The sequence below is a fragment of the Falco peregrinus genome, chromosome 5 (genome assembly GCF_023634155.1).
Source record: "Falco peregrinus isolate bFalPer1 chromosome 5, bFalPer1.pri, whole genome shotgun sequence".
In the NCBI taxonomy this organism is placed as follows: domain Eukaryota; kingdom Metazoa; phylum Chordata; class Aves; order Falconiformes; family Falconidae; genus Falco; species Falco peregrinus.
In genome coordinates, this window is record NC_073725.1 from 68,008,246 (window position 1) to 68,028,087 (window position 19,842).

At 62.4% G+C, this 19,842-nt stretch overlaps 1 protein-coding gene across 1 annotated transcript in view; it reads right to left on the bottom strand.

The window, feature by feature from the left end:
* LOC101912697 (protein unc-13 homolog A) overlaps window positions 1–19,842 on the bottom strand; it is a 36,863-nt gene that overhangs the window by 13,698 nt on the left and 3,323 nt on the right. Inside the window, 28 exon segments of the mRNA XM_055806628.1 lie at window positions 79–205; window positions 454–539; window positions 743–876; window positions 1,205–1,339; window positions 1,493–1,582; window positions 1,720–1,788; window positions 4,479–4,629; window positions 4,879–5,042; window positions 5,147–5,262; window positions 5,711–5,880; window positions 6,254–6,395; window positions 6,660–6,887; window positions 7,157–7,376; window positions 7,688–7,735; window positions 7,737–7,760; window positions 8,076–8,081; window positions 9,399–9,477; window positions 10,360–10,409; window positions 11,387–11,480; window positions 13,035–13,643; window positions 15,773–15,983; window positions 16,553–16,588; window positions 17,252–17,306; window positions 17,398–17,471; window positions 17,637–17,760; window positions 17,935–18,052; window positions 18,262–18,361; window positions 18,705–18,734. Of these exon segments, the coding sequence (XP_055662603.1) occupies window positions 79–205; window positions 454–539; window positions 743–876; window positions 1,205–1,339; window positions 1,493–1,582; window positions 1,720–1,788; window positions 4,479–4,629; window positions 4,879–5,042; window positions 5,147–5,262; window positions 5,711–5,880; window positions 6,254–6,395; window positions 6,660–6,887; window positions 7,157–7,376; window positions 7,688–7,735; window positions 7,737–7,760; window positions 8,076–8,081; window positions 9,399–9,477; window positions 10,360–10,409; window positions 11,387–11,480; window positions 13,035–13,643; window positions 15,773–15,983; window positions 16,553–16,588; window positions 17,252–17,306; window positions 17,398–17,471; window positions 17,637–17,760; window positions 17,935–18,052; window positions 18,262–18,361; window positions 18,705–18,734 (3,490 nt within the window).

The window sequence follows — 19,842 nt, forward strand, 5'->3', positions numbered from 1 at the left end:
AGACCCGTTCCCAGTGAGGCCAGCCAGCCCCCGGTGGGGGCAAGCACCCCCTCCCCTGCCCCCCAGGGCTGTACTCACGCCGGGTACTCGGGCACACGGCTCTTGAAGGAGGGCAGCTCAGTGACGTACTCGTTGTAGAGCCACTTCACCTTGAAGTGCAGGTTCATGTAGTCCGCGCTCTTGCATAGGCGGTGCTTGTCGTGCTCTGCACGGGGAAGGTGAGGGCAGGGGGGGTTGCTTCAAGCCCCAAACCTGGGGAGGCGGCTGCCCCGAGGATGCTCCGGGGATGCCAGGGTGATGGGGTAAGGTGGAAGCACTTATTCGGTGGGATTTAAGCCGGGCGTTGTGTTGATGAGGGGAGAAATGGGTTTACCCAGGAAACAGAGGAGGTGGGAGCAGAGTGCGGCTCCTGCCTGGTTTCCCTAGGGCTACGGGCGGCGCGGTGGGACTCACCCTCCATAGCGTATTTCATGTCTTGAGCGAAGAGGTTCCACATCACCTCGGCGCTGATCTTCCCCACGTTCAGCTCCTGGGGGAACCTGGGGCAAGGGGAAAGCACGGACACGGGGTGGACCAGCCCTCCACTCAGAGATACATCCCCTGCACACCCCCCGCCTGCCTCAGTTTCCCCATCTGTACAATGGACATTACAGCCCAGTTCCAAAGGACTAAAGCTACCAAGGCCACCATGTGAGCATCCCCCCGGTGCAAAGCAGGGTCCCCTTTCCCAGCACCTACTCACTGGTTCAGGCAGGGCGTGTAGGAATTCTTGTCCTCCTCGATAATGGAGACTATCAGGGTGATGAGCTTGGACCAGAAGTCCAGGTTTTTGATGCTGGGGCCCTGCTCCTCAGGGGGCACCTCGCCTTTCTTAGTCTGGAGTGATGGGGACACAGCGGAGGCTCCAGTCACCCTACCTGCAGGGCTCGATTTCATGGCAGGGCTAACAAGGTGGCAGGAGGGCTCTGGAAACACCCTGGAGGCCCCCACACAGCTCCCCCTTGTCTGACCCCAGTCTCAACCCCGCAGCAGTGGGGTCAAACCTTGCCCAAAGCTTAGGGCTCATTCTGCACGGGGCTGAGCGCTCCGGAGAGGGAGCAGGAGCATCACACGAAGGAGAAGGGCAGGGGATGGGGAAGGGCAGCGAGGTCCCCCCGCAGCGACTGGCACCCCAGTGCATCCCAGCTCCCCCCGGCCCACGCACCGGGTCCGTCTGGTACTCGCGACTGTACAGCTCGTGACAGTTGTTGAAGATGTACTCATAGGTGGAGTTGAGGCAGGCTTTCACGCAGTCCTTCACCACCTGGCTGGCTCGGGGGGGGCTCTGCAGCTCCTGGACCTGGGGGTGTGGGGAGGGAGTGGTGGGGGCAGCCCCATCAGCCACCCGGGGGCTACCACCAGGCCAGCACAACCCCAACCATGCAAAGAACTGGGGCTGGCAAGGGTCAGGCCCCCCACCAGAGGGATGGGGCGAGTGGGGCCCCAGTAGTACCTTCATCCGAAAGAAGGTGATGCTGGTCAGTAAATCCACTGTGGACTTGAGATCCTGCAGCCGTTCCGGACTGCTGGCAGGGAAGTTGTTCTGCCAAAGGGGAATAAAAGAGTGGAATTGCACACAAAACTCTCACAGGGGCAAGCAAAGGAGGAGAAAAACAGCCACCCGCTGTTCCAGACCTTATTAGAAAGGTGGGGAAACTGAGGCACAGCAGGGCTCCTTACCCGGTACATGGAGAGGTCGATCCGCAGCGAGTTGTGCAGCTGGTCGAGGAGTTTGACAAACCGTTCCTTCTGTGGAGAAATGCCCCGGAGCCGGGTAAACGGGGGAAAGGCGGCAGGGACCGTCCCCCCTCCCTGCTGCCCCTGGCTCTTTCTGTCCCCAGCCCCACCTGCACTGTCCCCCGCTCATCCCACTCCTTCCTGCTGGCCTGCTGGCCCTCCTGCCCTCCTTCCTCCATCAGAGCCCTGCGGGCAGGCACAGGATGCCCGCGGAGATGGGAGACAAGCGTGTCCTCGCTGGTGGCTGGGGCTCGGTGGCAGCTGTTGACAGCTCCATGGCACATGTGGCTGTGCCTGGCGTGGGACGGGATCAAGAGGCAGCAATGTGGCACGTGTGGCTGTGCCAGGCACGGGACAGGATCGAGAGGCAGCAACGTGGCACGTGTGGCTGTGCCAGGCGTGGGATGGGATCGAGAGGCAGCAACGTGGCACGTGTGGCTGTGCCAGGTGTGGGATGGGATCGAGAGGCAGCAACGTGGCATGTGTGGCTGTGCCAGGCATGGGACGGGATTGAGAGGCAGCAACGTGGCACGTGTGGCTGTGCCAGGTGTGGGATGGGATCGAGAGGCAGCACCGTGGCACGTGTGGCTGTGCCAGGCGTGGGACGGGATCGAGAGGCAGCACCGTGGCACATGTGGCTGTGCCAGGCGTGGGACGGGATCAAGAGGCAGCACCGTGGCACATGTGGCTGTGCCAGGCGTGGGACAGGATTGAGAGGCAGCACCGTGGCACGAGTGGCTGTGCCAGGCGTGGGACAGGATCAAGAGGCAGCACCGTGGCACGAGTGGCTGTGCCGGGCATGGGACAGGATCAAGAGGCAGCACCGTGGCACGAGTGGCTGTGCCAGGCGTGGGACAGGATCAAGAGGCAGCACCGTGGCACGAATGGCTGTGCCAGGCGTGGGACAGGATCGAGAGGCAGCAACGCGGCACGTGTGGCTGTGCCAGGCGTGGGACGGGATCAAGAGGCAGCACTGTGTGTCCCCTTTGTGTGTGTGTGGCTGGTGCCGCAGGGAGACAGGCTGCCCTCCCTACCTGCCCTGCCTGCTTGGACACCTCCAAGCCTGGGCTCGGGGCAGAAGGAGGAAGAGGGCGCACAGGATCGTGCCCCCTGGATTAAAGCTTTCAAAGAGCTCAGGAAAAAAGGGCAGGCAAAAAGCAGCTGGGCTCTTGCAGCGGTCACCCATCTCTGGGGCTGAGCTGCCTCAGGACAAGGCCAGGATAGACCCCAGCAGCTGGACGCCTCTGCGGGCTCCTCGCTCACCCAGCAGGGCTGCACAGGGGGATGTGGGCAGGAATCGCCCAGGGTAGAGGGGCTTCACTGGGGCTGAGGGGCTTCAAGTCAGCTCAGCCCAGCTCCCACCTAGGAAGCGCAGGATGCAAATCCCGCGTTGAGCTGCAGATCGGGGGTCAGAACTGAGGGCAAAGCAACCGACCTGCCCCAAAACGCTGTCGGGAGGCATTTCATTTTGCATCTCTGCTTGGAGGGGGGGTGGTACTTTAGACAACCCCATGGGCTTCCCATGAGGCTGTACCGGGTCAGGGCTGCCCCACAGGGCTCCAGAGAGCCCAGAGCAGCTCCCCGAGTCCTGGGCAGGGAGGACAAGGGGACGGGACGGGGCAGCAAGTCCCATGCCCGCCTGGCCGCGGCTCATGCCAGCCGGCAGCCTGCACTGGCGACCGCAAACCTTCGCCCGCCGGAGACGGCAAAGCCAGGCTCTGGGCCGAGACCGTGTGTCCCCGCCACCAAACGGCTGCAGCACTTTAAAACTGGACACGGCGGGAACTCGGGGATAAAGCGACATGGCCAGGCACTTTAGGACCCGACCTTAGGCTCTCTAAAAAAAGAGAAAGAAACAAGTTTTTAAAACCCTCCACGTTAGAGAAAAGGTGCTTTTTTTTTTCCTTTTTTTTTTTTTGCTTTTTTGCTTTTTTACAGTTTCCTCCTCTTGCGTGACCCAGAGGCACAGCTCGCTTGGCTCTAGCTGCCCCCTGCAACGGGAACGGGGAGGTGAGCCAAAGCGGCTGCTGCCCGGAGCTGCGCTCGGCCCTGGCTGCATCCCTGGCTACCCACTTGGCCTGACCTGGGGCTGGGCACTGATCCTGGCTCGTCCTGTGCACACCCAGAGCACCCACCTGCTGCCTCTGGGCTGACACGGGGGGAGCCGGGGCGAGAACTCAGCCCCTCCTCACCCACATCCCCCAGGGCGCACCTGGACCCGGCACAAACTCACCCAGCTCACTGCAAGTGAGGGCACCCAGCCGGCACCCATGGGTGCTGGCACAGCCAGGTGAGTTTGCAGCGGTCCCGGGGTGCGCCCAAAGATCACAGGGCCGTGCAAAACTCCCAGTGAGCTGCCGGGGTGGCTCCTTGCCACCTGCTTGTGATTTTGCCACCAAGGCTTCCCCCTCCTGCCACACCACCACGGAGCATCCCAGCCTGCTCGGACTCCAGTCGCAGTTTTACCATAATAATCTGGGGAGCAAATTTAGACCTTCTCCCAGGAAGGTGGTGGCTCTTTTCCTTCCTGAAAAACGGGAGCAGGATGAATTTTGGTGCAAGCAAGGCCTGACCCCCTGCTGCCCAGCTGCAGTTTGGAGCGGGGTGTTTTGCACAGCCTTTTTTCGCCCCCCGAGCCCCCCACCCCCTCCCAAGACAAGAGAGAGAAGAAGGAAGGAAGGCTTACGCACCATCGGACTTACCCCGAAATTGGAAGCAGCAAAGCGGTCAGAGGCTGAGACGTTGGTGGAAGCCGTGGTGTGGGCATAGTAGGCGTTGATGTTGGCTAGCAGGGTACTCATCACCGCCGGCACCCCCGGGCACATGTATTTGGAGGAAAGGCAGGCAAAATGCCTGCAGAGGGAGGCGGAAGGTGAGGGCGTGGGGCCACGGGAGGGGGTACCTGTAGGAAGGGGCGTGGGGTTTGGGGTGCACGCACGGAGAAAGGGAGGGAGGGGTGCAGAGGTGTGTGGCGAGCTAGGGGAGCACGTCTGCACCCACGGTGGGTGCAAAGGGCGGCAAGGGAGGAAGACACCAACAGCGATGCCCCCAACCCAGGGCTGGCACAGCCCCTTTGAGCAGGGGGGGGGGCAAGGGACTCACGTCATGGCCTGGTAGATGGACTCCACCCCATAGCGCATGGCAAACTCATCCACAATCTCCTGGGCTGTCTCATCGAAGTACACCTTCCAGGCGTCATCCCCCTTGGCGTCGGGGATCTTCACCACCCCGTTGTTTTGCAAATCCGTCACGAAGTGGAAGAGGTTCTGGAGGTACAAATGAGTCCTGTCAGGTCCCCAGGGCCAGCGGTGGCACAGTGGCATGGCTGGGGTGGGGGCCATGCCCCCCTGTGCCTGCCCGGGCTGCTCACCTCGTGCAGGCAGGTGTACTGTACGTGGTAGGGAGCCACCTTCTCCTCGCCTTTGATCTCCACGCTGATGTGCAGCCGGATGGCTCCTGACACGGCCGACTTGTCTGTCCGCTTGTCTGCGGGGATACAGGGAGGGGAACGAGACGTGAGGCTTCCCCGGAGCAGCTCCGCTCACTCCTGGCCCCAAAGAGGGGGAAATGGCTCCAGCGTGGAGGGGCTCTCAGGGCTGGGGGGGGGGTCACCCAGCCAGGCCAGGGTACAATGCAACGAGGCATTGCAGAGACGGGTTTGGCCATATCCCCAGGCACTACAGAGACATGGCCTCTTTGTGCCTCAGTTTCCCCTCTGCAGAGGGCTGGTGGTCCAGACCTCCTGGGCAAAGGGTTTTGAGGATGACCCTGGCAAAGCACTTCCATCCTAGTGGCTTTCAGTATTAGGTGTTCAACAGCAGACCCTATGCTATGATGCTGAAATAGTTTTCACGCCAGGGCTGGCGGCACACCCCCCAGGCGCAGAGGGCCGGGGGTCCCAGCCCGAGCCGACCGTGCTGGGGCAGCTGGTTACCGAGGTTGTACCAGACGTCCATCTCCCCGCTCAGGGTCCGGACCTCAATGATTGTCTGGCCCAGGAAGTCGTCAGACTCCCTCTTGAAGCGCTGCTTGACACGGGACTTGATATCATCATCTTCGTCCCAGACGCGGACCTTGATGCGGTCGGAGGAGTTATGGCACTCGCTGCAGGGGTGAGAAGGGACAAGCCCTCGGATGAGCAGGGAAACCTTTCCAGCCTCTCCCCAGCTTCTGTTTCCCTAAACAAGAGGGACCACCCCAGCACTGGGCAGGAACTGGGGAAAAGAGCTGATGTGGGGGCCCCAGCCCTCCCCGGCGGGCTCAGCACCATGCTCAGGCAGCTGCAACGCAGCCTGGATCAGCCCCCATCACCAGGAACCAAACCCTCCATGGCACAAATTCGGCACTCCCAGCAGCACCCTTCCACCCTCAACTGGGGCAGGATGAGGCCCCAGCTGCCTCCCTCCCAACTCGCCAGGACACACTGACAGCCCAGCATGACCACGAGTGGCCAGGAAGGCGCCAGGGGTGAACTTACAAATGGAAATTCTCCTCCCAGACCGGGTTGAGATTGCCATAGATCGTTTTAGTCCTTTTTTTTGTCTTTCCAACCTGGACAGTGACATATGGGTCACTGGAACCCGTCTTATCCTTTGCTTGCAGACCCTGGGCACAAACAACTGCAGCACGGCCACACACACCCAGCCACGCCAGGCACACGCGTGGCACATGCAGAGGAGAGAACAGAGAGAGAGAGGAGTCAGTGCCACGGTCACAGAGATCCCTGCAACAGGCACCTTGTGTCCCCTGGCAGAGCTTCAGGGGCTGGAGCTGGTTTGCAGGACGAGGGGCAGGAGGAGGGTTGGAGCACGCAGCATCCCTGTGCAAGGGGACAGCCACATGGTCCCCCAGCACACACAGTGCCAGGCGCAGCCAGTGCCTACCCGTGATGCTGATCTTGGCTGACCATTTGGAGGTGCCATCCAGGACACTCTGCTTCACTGCCTTCATCTGCTGTGTGTGCGTGGTCTTGGTGACCCCAAACACCTCCTGGATCAGCTCAAATATCTCCGGCTTGTTGCGCTCCCGGATCTTCATGCGGTCCTTGAGCACCATGATGATATTCTGGGTCCGGTCCTCTGCTCCGTGCTTGGAGCTTTTCTCTGCCGCCCCTGGAAGAGGACAGCCATGGGTGAGATGGTGGAGGTGGCGGGGGTGGGCAGCACCTAGGAGACAGCCAAAAGCTCCCCAAGCCCACCACCACATATGAATGAACTCAAACCTGGAGGGGTCTACACCCTGCCCAGGACAGATCTGCCCTCCTCATTGCTTCCCGCACGCCTACAGCAGCTCCCTCCGGGCTGCTCCCTCCTCTCTCTCCAAAGGGATGGGATGAGGGATGGGATGAGGAGGGATGAGGCTGCAGGCAAGGGCTCCTTACTCTGCAGGCAGTCAGCATTGAGCAGGTCCTGGCACTTCTCATGACACTTGACGCCGCACTCGGCACAGCGCATGCCCTGCCGGGCGATGCCCCAGAGCAGCCCCTCACACTCGTAGCAGTAGGTGGGGGTGGTGGCTGTCCACACCTCAAAGTTGTGGGGCGTCGTGCAGGAGATGGGGTACACTAAGGCTTGCAGGGTCTTCTTGTAAACATGGTTTTTCTGTGCAAGGACAGGAGAGAGAGGAGGACAAAAACTCAGGCACCGCACCGCAGCTGAGCCATGTGGCAGGGTGCAGGGACCCATCCATGGGTGCTGGGCCACGTGCAGCGTCACCACCGGGCATGGCCGAGCAGGGCAGAGGACAAATACCACCACCCTCAGATACAGCCGTGAGCATCCTGGCTGCTTTGGCATCGCTGCAGGAGGATGCTGGCGTGGCACAGACCCCGCAGCACCACTGCTGGCACGGCCGGCCGGAGCTCAGCCCCCCTGCCACAACCACCCCGCGCCCAGCCAGCCCCACCACCTACCAACTCTTCGTTGTTCAAGGTGCTCGAGGCCAGCGCGGACGTGATTCCCCGCTTTCCTGGACTGGACCAGGGACTGTGGGAAAGAAAAACAGTTCCCAGATCCGGCAGAGCACTGGGTGTCCCTCCCACGCTCTTTTGGGGTCCCAGGGGCCATAAAACATGTGGGATGGACCCCCACCCCAGACAGGGGTGGGTGTGGGCTGCATGGGCTGGCAGCAGGGACAGCCCAGTGCCCAGCGATGCCAGTGCTGCAAAGTGCCACCCTGTTGTACAGTGGGACTGGAACCAGTTCAGCAGCCCACAGCGTTCCCAGTTCAGGCTCAATGAGGCAAAGCCTCTCGATGTGTGTCTGAGACACCGGGGGGAGACTGGGGTGGGGGGCACTTACCATTGCCTACGGGCAGCCAGGGCCGGCGAGGGGGGAATAAAAGGTCGTTAGTGCAAGTCACCCCACAGCAGGGCAAGTCCTGCCCCCTCCCCGCCAGAATGAGTAGGAATGGGGGCAACACCAGCCCCTCACCCAGCGCTGGGCCCTGGGGGGGTTGCCACCCCAGCCACAGCACTGGCTGCCAAATCCCAGCAGGGAAAGGCAGAGGCACCACCGGACACCCGCCCCCTGCCCACCCCATCACAACCCACCACCCCAAAACCCCGACACTGACACAGCACAGTGCAGAAGCATCAGCAGCTGCCCGAGTGGGCTGGGGGGCACTGGGGTGCAGCAGGATGAGAGAGGGCAGGCAAGTTGGGGACAGCGTGGAGGCACCCTGGGGAGGGCAAAAAGTGGAGGCGGTGAGGTGTAAAGAGGGGGACGGAGGTGAAGGGCACCTAATCATGGGTCCAAAGGGTGTCTGGTTTCCATAACCACTGTCTCTTGTCACCAAGGGGGTGACAGCAGAGTATCCCTGGGCAATACAGCCCAGGGCTGGATGGCACCCCAGCATGGGGACGGGGCTGTAGCAGTGCAGTGACCATGGTGGGGACAGAAGCATAGGGTCTGCACAGCTCGGGAAAGCCAGCACCACCCCTGCACTGGTACGTGGGTCCATCCGGCCAGCACCAGCGCAGCCGGAGCCGTGGGGAGCCTGCAGCACCTAGGACGGGAAAGGACCGGGGACACAGCACCGGTCAAAGAACGGGAAACCGGCTGCAGCTCCGGGAAGCCTTGGGCTGATGCTTGGTGTAGGGACAGGGCCCTGGAGCTCCGTTAAAGAGAAGCACCCCCAGATAGGCAGGGTCCAGCTGTGCCATCCTCCAGGTAGGGAGGGTCCAGCTGTGCCATCCTCACAGCTGCCCACCGGGAGGGCCAGGGCCAGGAGGCCCCCAAAACAGCCTGGGACACCCCCACCCCATGCTGGTGGGGCTGGAGGAGGCTGGGCAGGGCTGGCCAGCAGCACCCAAGGGTGCTCTCTCTTTAACCCCTCGGACCGCGCTCACCAGATCGCTGACTAGAGGGAGAGATTTGCGTCCAGGCTTAATGTCGGGCATGCTGTTAATGCAGCGCAGAAACCTTACTGCTGCCCCACTGCCATCAGGGACAGGCAAGCCAGGCCGGAAAAAAAAGAAAACAGAAAACACAAGCCATGTTAGAGGCAGCTGGGGAGCCGGGCACCCAAGCACCGGCCGGGACGGGCGGGCGGCACAGTCTAGCGGGGCGCAGCAGGAGCGAAGCTGGCAGCTGTGTGGTGCAAGGCGTTAGGAGGAACCTCACCAAATCGCTAACTAGGGGGATGGGTTTTCGCTTGCGTATGTCCGGCATGCTGTCTATAATGATCAACCCACCTCCAGGCCTGCAAGAGAGATGAGAGTCAGCGGGGAAGGGGAAACCGAGGCAGGAAGGGACCCCCCCTGCTATTGCCCTGTGTTCACTTGGGACTTGGCAGACTGGACTGCAGAGCAACCCCCGGGTGGGCTCAGACCCACCGTGGGACCCCCATCCACACCACTGCCCCAGCCAGGGCAGGGATCACTGGGTTGAAAACAAGCGGGGAAGAGGATTCTGGCAGAAAATCGTGGTTTTCCCCCCGTGAAGATGTTTTGCTTCAGTGGTGTGAGAGTGAAACGCAAGGGGGAAAACAGCCCCTTTGGCTCAGTTAGCTTTGGCTTTGCAGCATGAAGCGGGAGAGCCGGGGTTTCCCTCCGGGACACCGAAGGTGACCACCAAGCTGTTCTGCTGCAAGAGAAACTGGGGCAGCACGGCTTCCAGCCCTGTCCACAAGAAAAACACGGCACGTTCTGGTGGGTCCTCAAGGAAACCTGCCAGGTTCTGCCTGCAGGGCCGCCTGTGAGGCAGACATGGGGGCGAGAGCCACAGCCCATCCAGGTGAGGGGCTCGGGGTTCCCCATGGCACCCCTCAAGCCCCAGATTATGGGAGAGAAGTGGGAGCTGCCACCCCAGCTTGGTCCCATCTCAGCCCACTCACCTCCTCACTGTCCCCTTCAGCAGTGGCTCGCAGGGACACAGAGCGGTGGCATCTCTGCTAGCTCCTCCAAAAGCACTAAGTGACCAGCGTTCAGACCAAACATCTGCCCCCCTGCCATGCCCACAGCTCAGCAACGCTTCCCCACACCCATCCCCTGACAAGCTCGTTAATCACATCCTAACGAGGAAGGCAGAGCAGCCTGCGAGACCCCAGGGGGGGCAGAAAGTACCAGCTTCCCCCCATACTCACCCGCCTTTGAACCACAGGGATTTAGCTTCTCCATCACCTTCCCCGCGAGCCTGCAAGACAAGGGGTGACCGTCACGGGCGCAGCACCGAGCCCCCCACACGTGACAGCCCCCCCAGGGCTCGGCGCTGCTGGCAGCACAGCACCCACAGTGCTGGGCAAGTACAGAAAGGGTTTAGAGGGTGGATGGAGAAAAGCATGTTCCTAAACCGCTGGGGCTCTTCCCAGCGAAGAGCTGGCACCCGGAATAAAGTATCTGCAAGAGGCCGAGTGGGACAAGGGAGGGGCAGGCACCAGCAAAGGGGCTGGGGATGGCAAAGCAGCAGGGATGGCTGCACGGTGCAAAAATTCAGGGCTGGGGGATGGGAGAAGCGTGGTTGGAAGGCTCAGCAGGTCCGCACGGACCCGCAGCCAGTTGGGGAGAAGTGCGGGGGAAAAACCAGAGCAGAGCGGGGAGCGGGGGTGTGCAGGGACCCTCCTGCAGTGCCACACACAGACACACAGACACCCGCACACAATGCCAGGTTGCTCCTGTTGGTCATGCTTACCTGCAGGCAGGCTACACCCCTTCCCTGCAGGAAGGGGAGACGCGGGTGCAAGGGCCATGGTGGTGGACAACTGAAAAGAGAAGCGGTGGGGAGGGGGATCGAAGCCCCAGGGGGTGAATCCAGAGCCAAAACAAAAAGAAAAGATGGAGGATGGAGTCTAAAAACAGAACAAAAAATTGTCAACTCAATACAGGGGAGAAGGCGGAGGGGCTCACACCAGCACACCGCATGCAGCACACACCGGGGGAAGGGTCCTCAGCACTCCCTGCCCCCTGTGGGGTCCCACCTGGCATGAACGGGGGTGTGGGGCCACGACTATTGGGGCCCCCCGGGGTCCCCACTGCCCTCAGGGGGTGGGATGTCCATGGGGTCAGGGAGCAGATGTGTCTAGAAGATGCCCGAGCACAGGAAGGGGCCGTGCCCCCAGCCCAGCAGGCAGCCGGTGCTGGGACCCGGCGGTGGGCGGCCACAGGGTTGCTCACCTCCTGCAGCTGCATGCAGACCTTGTTGAAGGCTCTCAGCCAGTTGGCTTTGGCTCGGGCTTTGGGGTCCTGCACCTCCACTTCTGCCTCCTCCCTGCAAGCACACACACCTTGCTCACCCCCCAGCACACCACCGGGGAGGGTGGGACTCAGCCCCCCACACCCCAGGCAGGACTGAGGCTACAATTAGGGATCCTGATGGGCTTTGAGGCAGCGTGGCCATGGCAAAAACACCCTCTGGCTGCCACAAAGGACTCTAAAAAGGCAGCAAGTCTCACTGCGAAGGGCAGCGCAGCCAAGCAGCGTGGCAGGGAGAAGCCAGGAATTCCCTCTCCCTTTGAAGACTCTGCCCTGGGCACCAAGGAGACACGGAGGGATCCCTCCAGGAGCAAGGGTCAGGGGACCACTGGTGACGCAAGCATGTGGATTAAACACCCTTCACCCCTCATCTCCCCAGCAGGACATCCTCTGCTGCTTCCCACAATGCTGGGACATCCTGGGATTAAGAGCTCTGGACACTCCAGTGGCTCCAAGCCCAGGGGGACCTGCCAGCCTGGACATTGTGAGGGTTTTCTCCTCTTTTGCAAAATCAAGATACAGAGGAAAAGAAAATAAATCCTCCAAACATACCAGCCTCCTGGAGAGCCTGGTGTGATGTGACACTGGTGATGGGTGCCCACAACCAGGCTGGGACAAGGCCATGGGGAGCTCAGGAGATGAACCTGCCCAAACCAGTCCTATGGGGTCTTGCTTGTGCTAATCTGTGGTCCCCAGCGCTCATCTGGAGTCCTCAGCACTCATCTGGGGTTCCCAGCACGGGACCCCCCAAGTCCCCTGCCCTGAGAACAGGCACCACAAGCAGACATGAACTAAGGCCACTTTCACCAGGGCTCTAGGTAGCACTTGGGGCTAAATATGTATTTTTTGAAAAAAGCTCATTACATATTCTTTTAATTTAGAGACTCCCCTGCTCCGGTCTATAATTTAAACTAACTAGAAGACCGAAAAAGCCCATCACGTTTTCCCCCCTGTGCAGAGCAGCAGTGCTCACCGAGCCATGAAAAAACGGATGTGTTCAATAATTAAAGGCAGAGATTGACATATGAATTATTCACATGCTGTACCAGGGACCTGGCCACCAAATTATTCATCTGTATAGCACAGGAGGCCATGGGCGAGCTTTTACCAGTGGTCTAGGGAGAGGATTGACTCCTGTGATGGAAATTTCTTCCTCTGACCATGCCGAGCTCCAGGGAGCCAGCAGCTTGAGCCAGAGGGGAGGAATCGCAGCCCCAAGCCCCCACTTCTGCCACCCCCAGCTTTGTCCCAGGTTATAATATACACACCTGCGCCCTCGGTAGCCCTGGCAGGATCTCAGACACCTTAAGCTCTGCCCCTGCTTAGTGCAGCACTGCTGGCTGGGCCAGGGCAGCGTGCCCGAGGGGGCTGACCCACGCCAGGGTGACACAAGGTGGTCTCCCACCCTAGTGCCCCAGGCACCTGGAAAAGCCCCAGACACTGCAGGTCCCTGGAGCTGCCTCTTGGCACTGCAGCACCAGCACCAGACCTGGCCACCTCCAGTGCACCCTCAGTGTCACCAGGTACAGTGCCATCCCAAGGATGCTACAGGTCAGCATCTCCCTCCTACCTCTCAGCTGGTTTCAGGGGCTCAGGCTCGGGGGCCACCTCTGGCAGGGGAGCTTCATCTGCTCCCCGCTCGGCCTGGGGGGCCTCTGGGGTTTCCTGGGGGGCAGAGGTGTCCTTCTCCTCCTTCCTCTCCTCTTTCCTCTCCTCCTTCCTCTCCTGCTGCTGCGGCTTCAGCTGTGGGACCAGCTGGGGTTGCTGGGGTTGCTGCTGCTGCTGCTGCTGCTGTGGGACCTGTTGCTGCTGCCCCGGGGGTTTCTGAGGTGGAGGGTAGGCATCACGCTCGGGGGTTTCATAGGTGTCCTGCTCCTGCAGGTCCTCCTCCTCCTCCTCCTTGGGGTAGCCTTCCTCGTTCTCGCTGTAGTCCTCATTGAACTCTTCCTCTTCCTCTTCCTCCTCCTCCAAATAGAGATCCTCATCATCCTCCTCCTCCTCCTCCCAGCGGGGCGAGTCCTTGCGGTAGCTGACAGAGCTGTGGCAGGAGTGGTAGGAGTCGCCGTCCCGCTCATCCAGCTCCGAGTCCCGCAGGCTCTCATTCTCGAAGTCCTCGCTCAGCTGGGAGCTGCCCTGGCTCAGCTCGGCCGACGAGGCGTAGCGGCTGCTCCCCGTGGGGCTGCGGGCACGAGGAGAGACAAGGACAGGGCTCCCGTGGGTCCGTGCCACAGCCCTGCCTGCCCCGTGTCACCCCAGCCAGAGCCCCGTGGTCCCTGCCCAGGTGAGCTCCAGGCTCCTCATCCTGGGAATCCAAGGCACAGGCCCAGGAGACTCCGTGGGCTGGGACGAGCCCCCCAGGCTGGGGCACTCGCAGGGGTCCGATGTTCCTGCCTACGCGTGGGCTGAGCATGGGGACATGGGGGACACGGTGTCTGTCCCCTCAGCTCACCCTTGCCAGGGGTGGGGGCAGGGCACAGCCGGGCAGCACCCCCAGCCAGATCCTGCCCCCTGGCCAAAGACCCCGTCTTGTCCCCAACCCACAGACCTGCCACCCAGCCTCTACCCTGACATCCCAGCGCTCCCTGCGGACCTCCTGGGCACCCCCTCTCCAAGAACACCCCTTCAACCCCGTCACTCCCATTAACCACATCATCCCTACCTGGGGGTCCCCTCTCCACTTTTCCTGCCAGGCCAGACCCCTTCCCAACCCCCCCCATCTGCCCCCTTGGTCCCCGGCCCCTCCAGCATCCCCCTCTCACAGCCGCCTGCACCTGGGGCACCAGCGGCGCAGAGGGGGTCCCTGCGTCCCGGGGGGCTGCCGGGAACGGGCCGGCCGGCCGCGGGGCTCCGTGGGGAGAGGCTCACATAAGCAAACATGCAGACAGGACAGGGACATGCCTAGGAAGAGGCCGACACCACGTCTCCAGCACCGGCAGCCAGGGCTCAGGGTGGGGGCAAGGGGGAAGGGGACAAGGGGACGGGATGGCTCAAGGTGGCCAGGCCAGGTGGTGGGGAGCCAAGGGACAGAGCAGTGAGGAAGGTGCTGGAGGATGCCCAGGCTGGTCCCAGCAGGGAGGGGCACTGGCATCATCCAGGTACCTTGGGAAGGGGGACTGGGGGGCACAGGGGTGCAGGAGACACAGCTCACACCTGGAAACTCCTCACCTCCCCAGCCCGAGCCTGGGCAGAGCTGGGAGAGGGGCCCTTGGCACATCACGAGGGTCCCAAATCACCCTGCAAGGCTTTTGCCCAGCCAGGGGCTCCCTGGGAGGTGACCAGAAACAGAGGGTGGCATCTGAGTCCCCGAGGCCCCAGGTCCCACACCGGCTGGCGTGACAAGAAACAGGCAGCAGTGCTGCCAGACAGTCGCTGTGCCGGCGAGTGGGAGCGGGATGCTGGGGCATCACCACCGTGAACCGGGATGCAGCAGCAAGAAGGGGACCACCACGGGGCCAAGAGATGCCTGGAGCATCCCAACGCCGCTCCTCTCTGCAAGGCGATCCCGGGGCGGGGAGAGGGGTACCCTGCAGTGGCACGAGGCCACCCTTGCCGGGACTGGTGTTGGCCTCACCACGGCTGCAAGGACCGACCACAGCACTCTGCGACGGCACACGGCACGCGACGAGGTAGCGACCCACCTATCCGATAGGTCTAGGGACCGCCTGCTCTCAAGGGAAGGCTGGCGGCTGGTCCGCCTGCTCGACTCGGAAGCGGACTCAGCGTCGCTGCGTCCGTTTGCGGCAGAGTCTACGCTACCATAGCGTCTGCCGGGGAGGAGAGGAAGATCATCAGCAAGGTTCCAGTGCCACGCCGACGCCGCCTGTTGCGCCCCAGCATCCCGGGCTGCCGTGGGGATGCCGGCAGGGAGGCTCTGTCCTGCTGGATGGGGCTGGCACCTTGGGCTGGACGCTGGTGAGGAACTGGGTCGTGCTGCGACCGCGGGGACAAAGTGCCGGGCAGGCATCTCTTCCTGCGGCTCTGCCTACAGCCACCTCTGCGTCCCCAGCCAGGCCACAACCCACCAGCTCTGCTCCCAGCGAGGACAGCTGGGGCTTGGGCGTCCCGAAGCCCAGTGAGGACAGAAGAGGGCAGTGACCCAAAAGAGCCTGAAAACTTTCCAGTGAGAAGGAAAGGCTTGGAGCCAGCACCATCCCCCTCTTCCTCACCTCAGCATCCTTCCCCCTGTCACCCACCGCCCTGGGAGCGCCGTCCCTGGCATCGCCCCGGGGACCCACTGGCCTTGGCCACCTGTTGGGGCGGGCATTGAGAGAGCAGGTCCCAGGGGGGAGCTGGCTGCGCCGACACTACCTGATGGGACGCTGGTCTGAGTAGTCCATCTCGTAGCTCTGCATGGAGTCGGTGTAGGAGTCGCGGGAGCTCTGCTGCTGGTGCCTCATGGGGTACTGGTGGACGGAGGCATTGGGCTGGGAGGTGGTGTAGTACGGTGGCGGGATACTGTTGCTGGTCTCGCTGCGATAATCGCTGTCCCGGTCATCCACTGTGCTGTCAGGGTCATCGTCTGCAAGGGGCCACAGTGAGCAGGACAGGGGACAGCCCCGCGGCTGTTGCAGCCAGGGATGCCCCAAATCTGCCCTGTGCCCAGCACAGCCCCGCTACTACCACCACCGTGTCCCCACCACCGTGGGACCATGCTGGGGAGATGGACCCGGGAAGGGGTGAGGGGCAAGCTGCACGTGCTCCCCTCTGCAGAAGGGGGTTTGGGGGGATGAGCGGAGGGTGGGAGGGGAAAATGGAATATACAGAAGGGGGGGAGAGGAGGACGGAGTGCGGGGACCCTCCCCCTGCTCAGTGATGTCCCACCACAGAGGCAAAGTCTGAGCTGCTCATGGCCACCAGGGCACCCTGAGGGCACCGAGCCTCCTAGTGCCATGTCCCCCCCAGTCTGCGGAGACAGCCCTGTCCGGGACAGGGTGCTCAGTGCCTCTGTCCTCAGCCAGCATAGAGCCACGGTGACAGGCTGGACCTGAGCTCCAGGTCCCCCGCACTCCGGGCCAGGCTACGGCACAGCAAAGGGGGACACGCTGGGGACCGCCAGGCTGGGAGGAGAGGCGAGGACAGGATACTTACTCTGCTGTTCTCCCCAGCCAAAATAATTCCAGTTGCCTACAAAAAAAAAAGGGGCAGAGGCAATAAGGGTGGAGGCAGCTCTGGGGCAGCAGCAGGAGCTGGCTGGCAGTTACCAGCATCTCCCAGCCATGGTGGCACCAACCCAGGCTAGGGACAGTGCTATGGCTACACATGGTGGCACTGAACTGCACAGGGGACAGGTCCCTGGGCTGGGCACAGAGGCACTGAGCTGCGCTTGGGACAGTGCCAGGCTCTGGGTGGCCCTGGCATGATTACAGAAGGAGAAACTGAAGCACAGGTTGGGACAAACCGAGCTGCCACCCCAAATACCCCAGACTCCTCTGCCAGTGCCCACACCAAACAGCCTCGCTGCCCCTTGCCCAGCCTCCCTGGGGGACCGTCCTTACCAGCCCCATTGCCTTGCCCCCCGCAAAGCCCCCCCTCCCCTACAACTTAGCCCCACGGGAGGGCCCACACACTGTGGGGCAGGGAGACAGCAAAGAAACACCAGCAGACACAGGAGAAAGGGTGAGAACAGGGACGGGTGAGGGTGTGGGTGAGGTTGAGCCCCACTTGGGTTGGGGTCCCATGCCCCAAGGTGGGCACAGACCCTGCTCCTGCGCATCACTGATGTGGGGAGCTGGGGAGACGGGGCAGTGGGGGGGTCCCGCAGCAGGGCAGGGACAGGGTAGCACTTACAGCACTGGGAGCTGTGAACAGGCAGAGGCTTTTCCTGCTCCTCCTGGAAGGCATACTGGGAAGAGACAGGCCACTGAGGGCTGCCTGCTCGCAGCACCACTGCTCCCTGGCCAGCCCTCGCCCCAGGTCTGACTGCACTGACTTACATCGTCCTGGTCCCGCATGGCATTGAGCTGCTCCAGTTTCTTGGCCCAATACCTGGCCTCCTCCTCGGGGATATCTGCAAGGGCAAAGACCCCAACTGATACACAGACACATGCACTCATGCAACAGCCCCCACACACAGCTTTTGGGGCTACAGGATGAGACCCCCGAAGCCCATGAGCTGGGGCTCAGGTAAGGAAGGATGCACCTTGGTTCTGGGGTGCCCAGAGATGGTACCCACCCAGCGGCAGCTCGAAGCGAGTGTCAAGGAGGATTCGGTGGAAAGTGGGGTCCTTGGTGCCTGAAATCTCATTGTCGGTCATGATGACCTGGGAGTCGAGTGTGAGCCATTCCCCAGGGCCCTCCTGTGGGGGGGGAAAGGGGGGGTGAGGAGAGCTGCCAGGGACCCGCTTTGATCTGGCCCAAAGCAGGGTCCTCTCCAAGCAGGGATGGGGAAGCTCGGCCCCTGCTGACGGACAGCCAGGGGGGGCTACATGCCCCTCAGGGTCCAGCGGAGGTGAACGTGTCTGGCTCCCTACCTCATTGGACTGCCGGATGGTCCGGAGGGGGATCCACACTGTCCCCACCATGGTGTCCCAGATGAGCCCCTTGTTCCACACCTCCACCGTCAGGCCCAGGTCGAGCCGGTTGATCTCACTGAGGAGGGGGAAAAGGTGCCAGGTCACCCCCTCCCCAGCAGCCCCCTGGGGCCACCCCAGCCTCTGCCTGCCCCTCAGCCCCAGGACTCTGGTGAGCCCCCCCAGGCTGGGTCCAGGGGAAGCACTGGCAGTAGGGGACCTCCCCCTGATGGGGGGTAGGGGGGAGCAGCAGGGGTGGGGACCTCGCGGTGGCCCCTGGACACTCACAACATGAAGTCCTGCTCCCAGGAGGGCAGGTTGCCCCGCACCGCGATGGTTGTGCTCTTGACATTTTGTACCTTCAGTGTTACGTAGGTGTTAAACTTCTCTGTGGGAGCAAGCGGAGGGTGAAGTGGCCCCCGGAGTGCCCCCCACCCCAGCTATGCCCCCCCCACACTGCCCTCAGCAACCCCCAGCCCCAGTCAGCCAGGCAGGATGGATCCTACCACTGATGGGCTTGGCTGCGAGCCCCCCCGTCCTGCTCAGGGCACCCCCACCGCTGTGTGTGGCCCCCTATCATTGCCAAATGATACCTCCAGAGCTGAGGCCGAGCCTGGGGTCCCCTCACCACCCCCCAGCCCTTCCTCTGACCCTGCTACATCCAACCAGCCCCAGAAGCGAGCCCCAAGCCCCAGCCCCCCGGGTGGGCAGGCAGGTGGGGGGCCACTTACCTTGGGGCCCGTCGAACTTGGCCTTTTTAACTGCAGGGATAGAGAGGAAGAGATTCAGCCTGAGAACCCCGTGCGGGGGGTTGGGGACCCCCACCAGGGTTCCAAGGGTGTGGCAGGACCCCACCTGGCCGCTGCCCCACCACAGCTGCAAGGTGAGGAAAGGATCCCTCCTGCTGGTGTAAATCAGGGGTCCCCAGTGCCAGGCGCAAGGGAGGGGGATCAGGCGTGAGTGGGAGGTGGGCACCAGAGGGTAGCAAAGGTCCCCCCCAAAAAAACCTACCACTTTGGAACAACTTGCAAGCCCAAATGACCAGCCTTCATCTGCTGAGGGAATGTTTAACTCCCCTCACCCCCCGGCTTGGGAATTCAGATCCACTGGGGGAAACAGATGATGTTACAATACACGCCCCAGGGGGAAAGGGGGGGTTCGGGGGACCCTTCCCCCAGCTCCCTGCTGTAGGGCACCAGCCCAGCTGCACCGGGGTTAAGGCTCTCGCCCTCTCCCAAAGTGCTGACCCAGATTTCCTACAGAAAACCGGGGTGGGGGGGTGGGGGTGGGGGGTGGATAGGGGGGCTGTAACCCTCCCCTCCCCACCCTCCGGCAGCCCCTGGAGGGTGGAGATGCTCCCCCACCAACTCTGCTGCAGCAACGACCCCCAAACCACTCCCCAGCCCTGTCCCCCTCCCAGGGGCTGCCCATTGAGGACCCTTCCCAACTGGCTGATTGCATGGGGCGGGGGTGGGGGCTGCATCTGGGCCAGATCCTGCTCAGCACCACAGGAACAAACGCCCCCAATTCTGGCTGATCCTCCCAGCTTTGCACCAGTGCTGCGAGCGGGAGGTGCAGGGGGTGGCGGCACCAGGTTTTGCCCACAGTGGGGAGGGGAACGGGCAGAGCCTGGCACCGATGCTGGCACTGCTGGGGGGTGGCAGGGGCGAGGCACGTCCTCGGGGCTCACAGGAGGGGACCAGGCAGGGAGGGAATGACACAGCACCCGGAAAATGGTTAAATGACGCGGGTGCCAGCGGGTGGAAGACCAACGTGACCGAGGAGGGATGAAAATAGCCCTGGCGATATCAAAGGTAATTTGATTTCAGAGATGTGCCACTCGCCAGCCACTTATCACCCGCTGCCAGC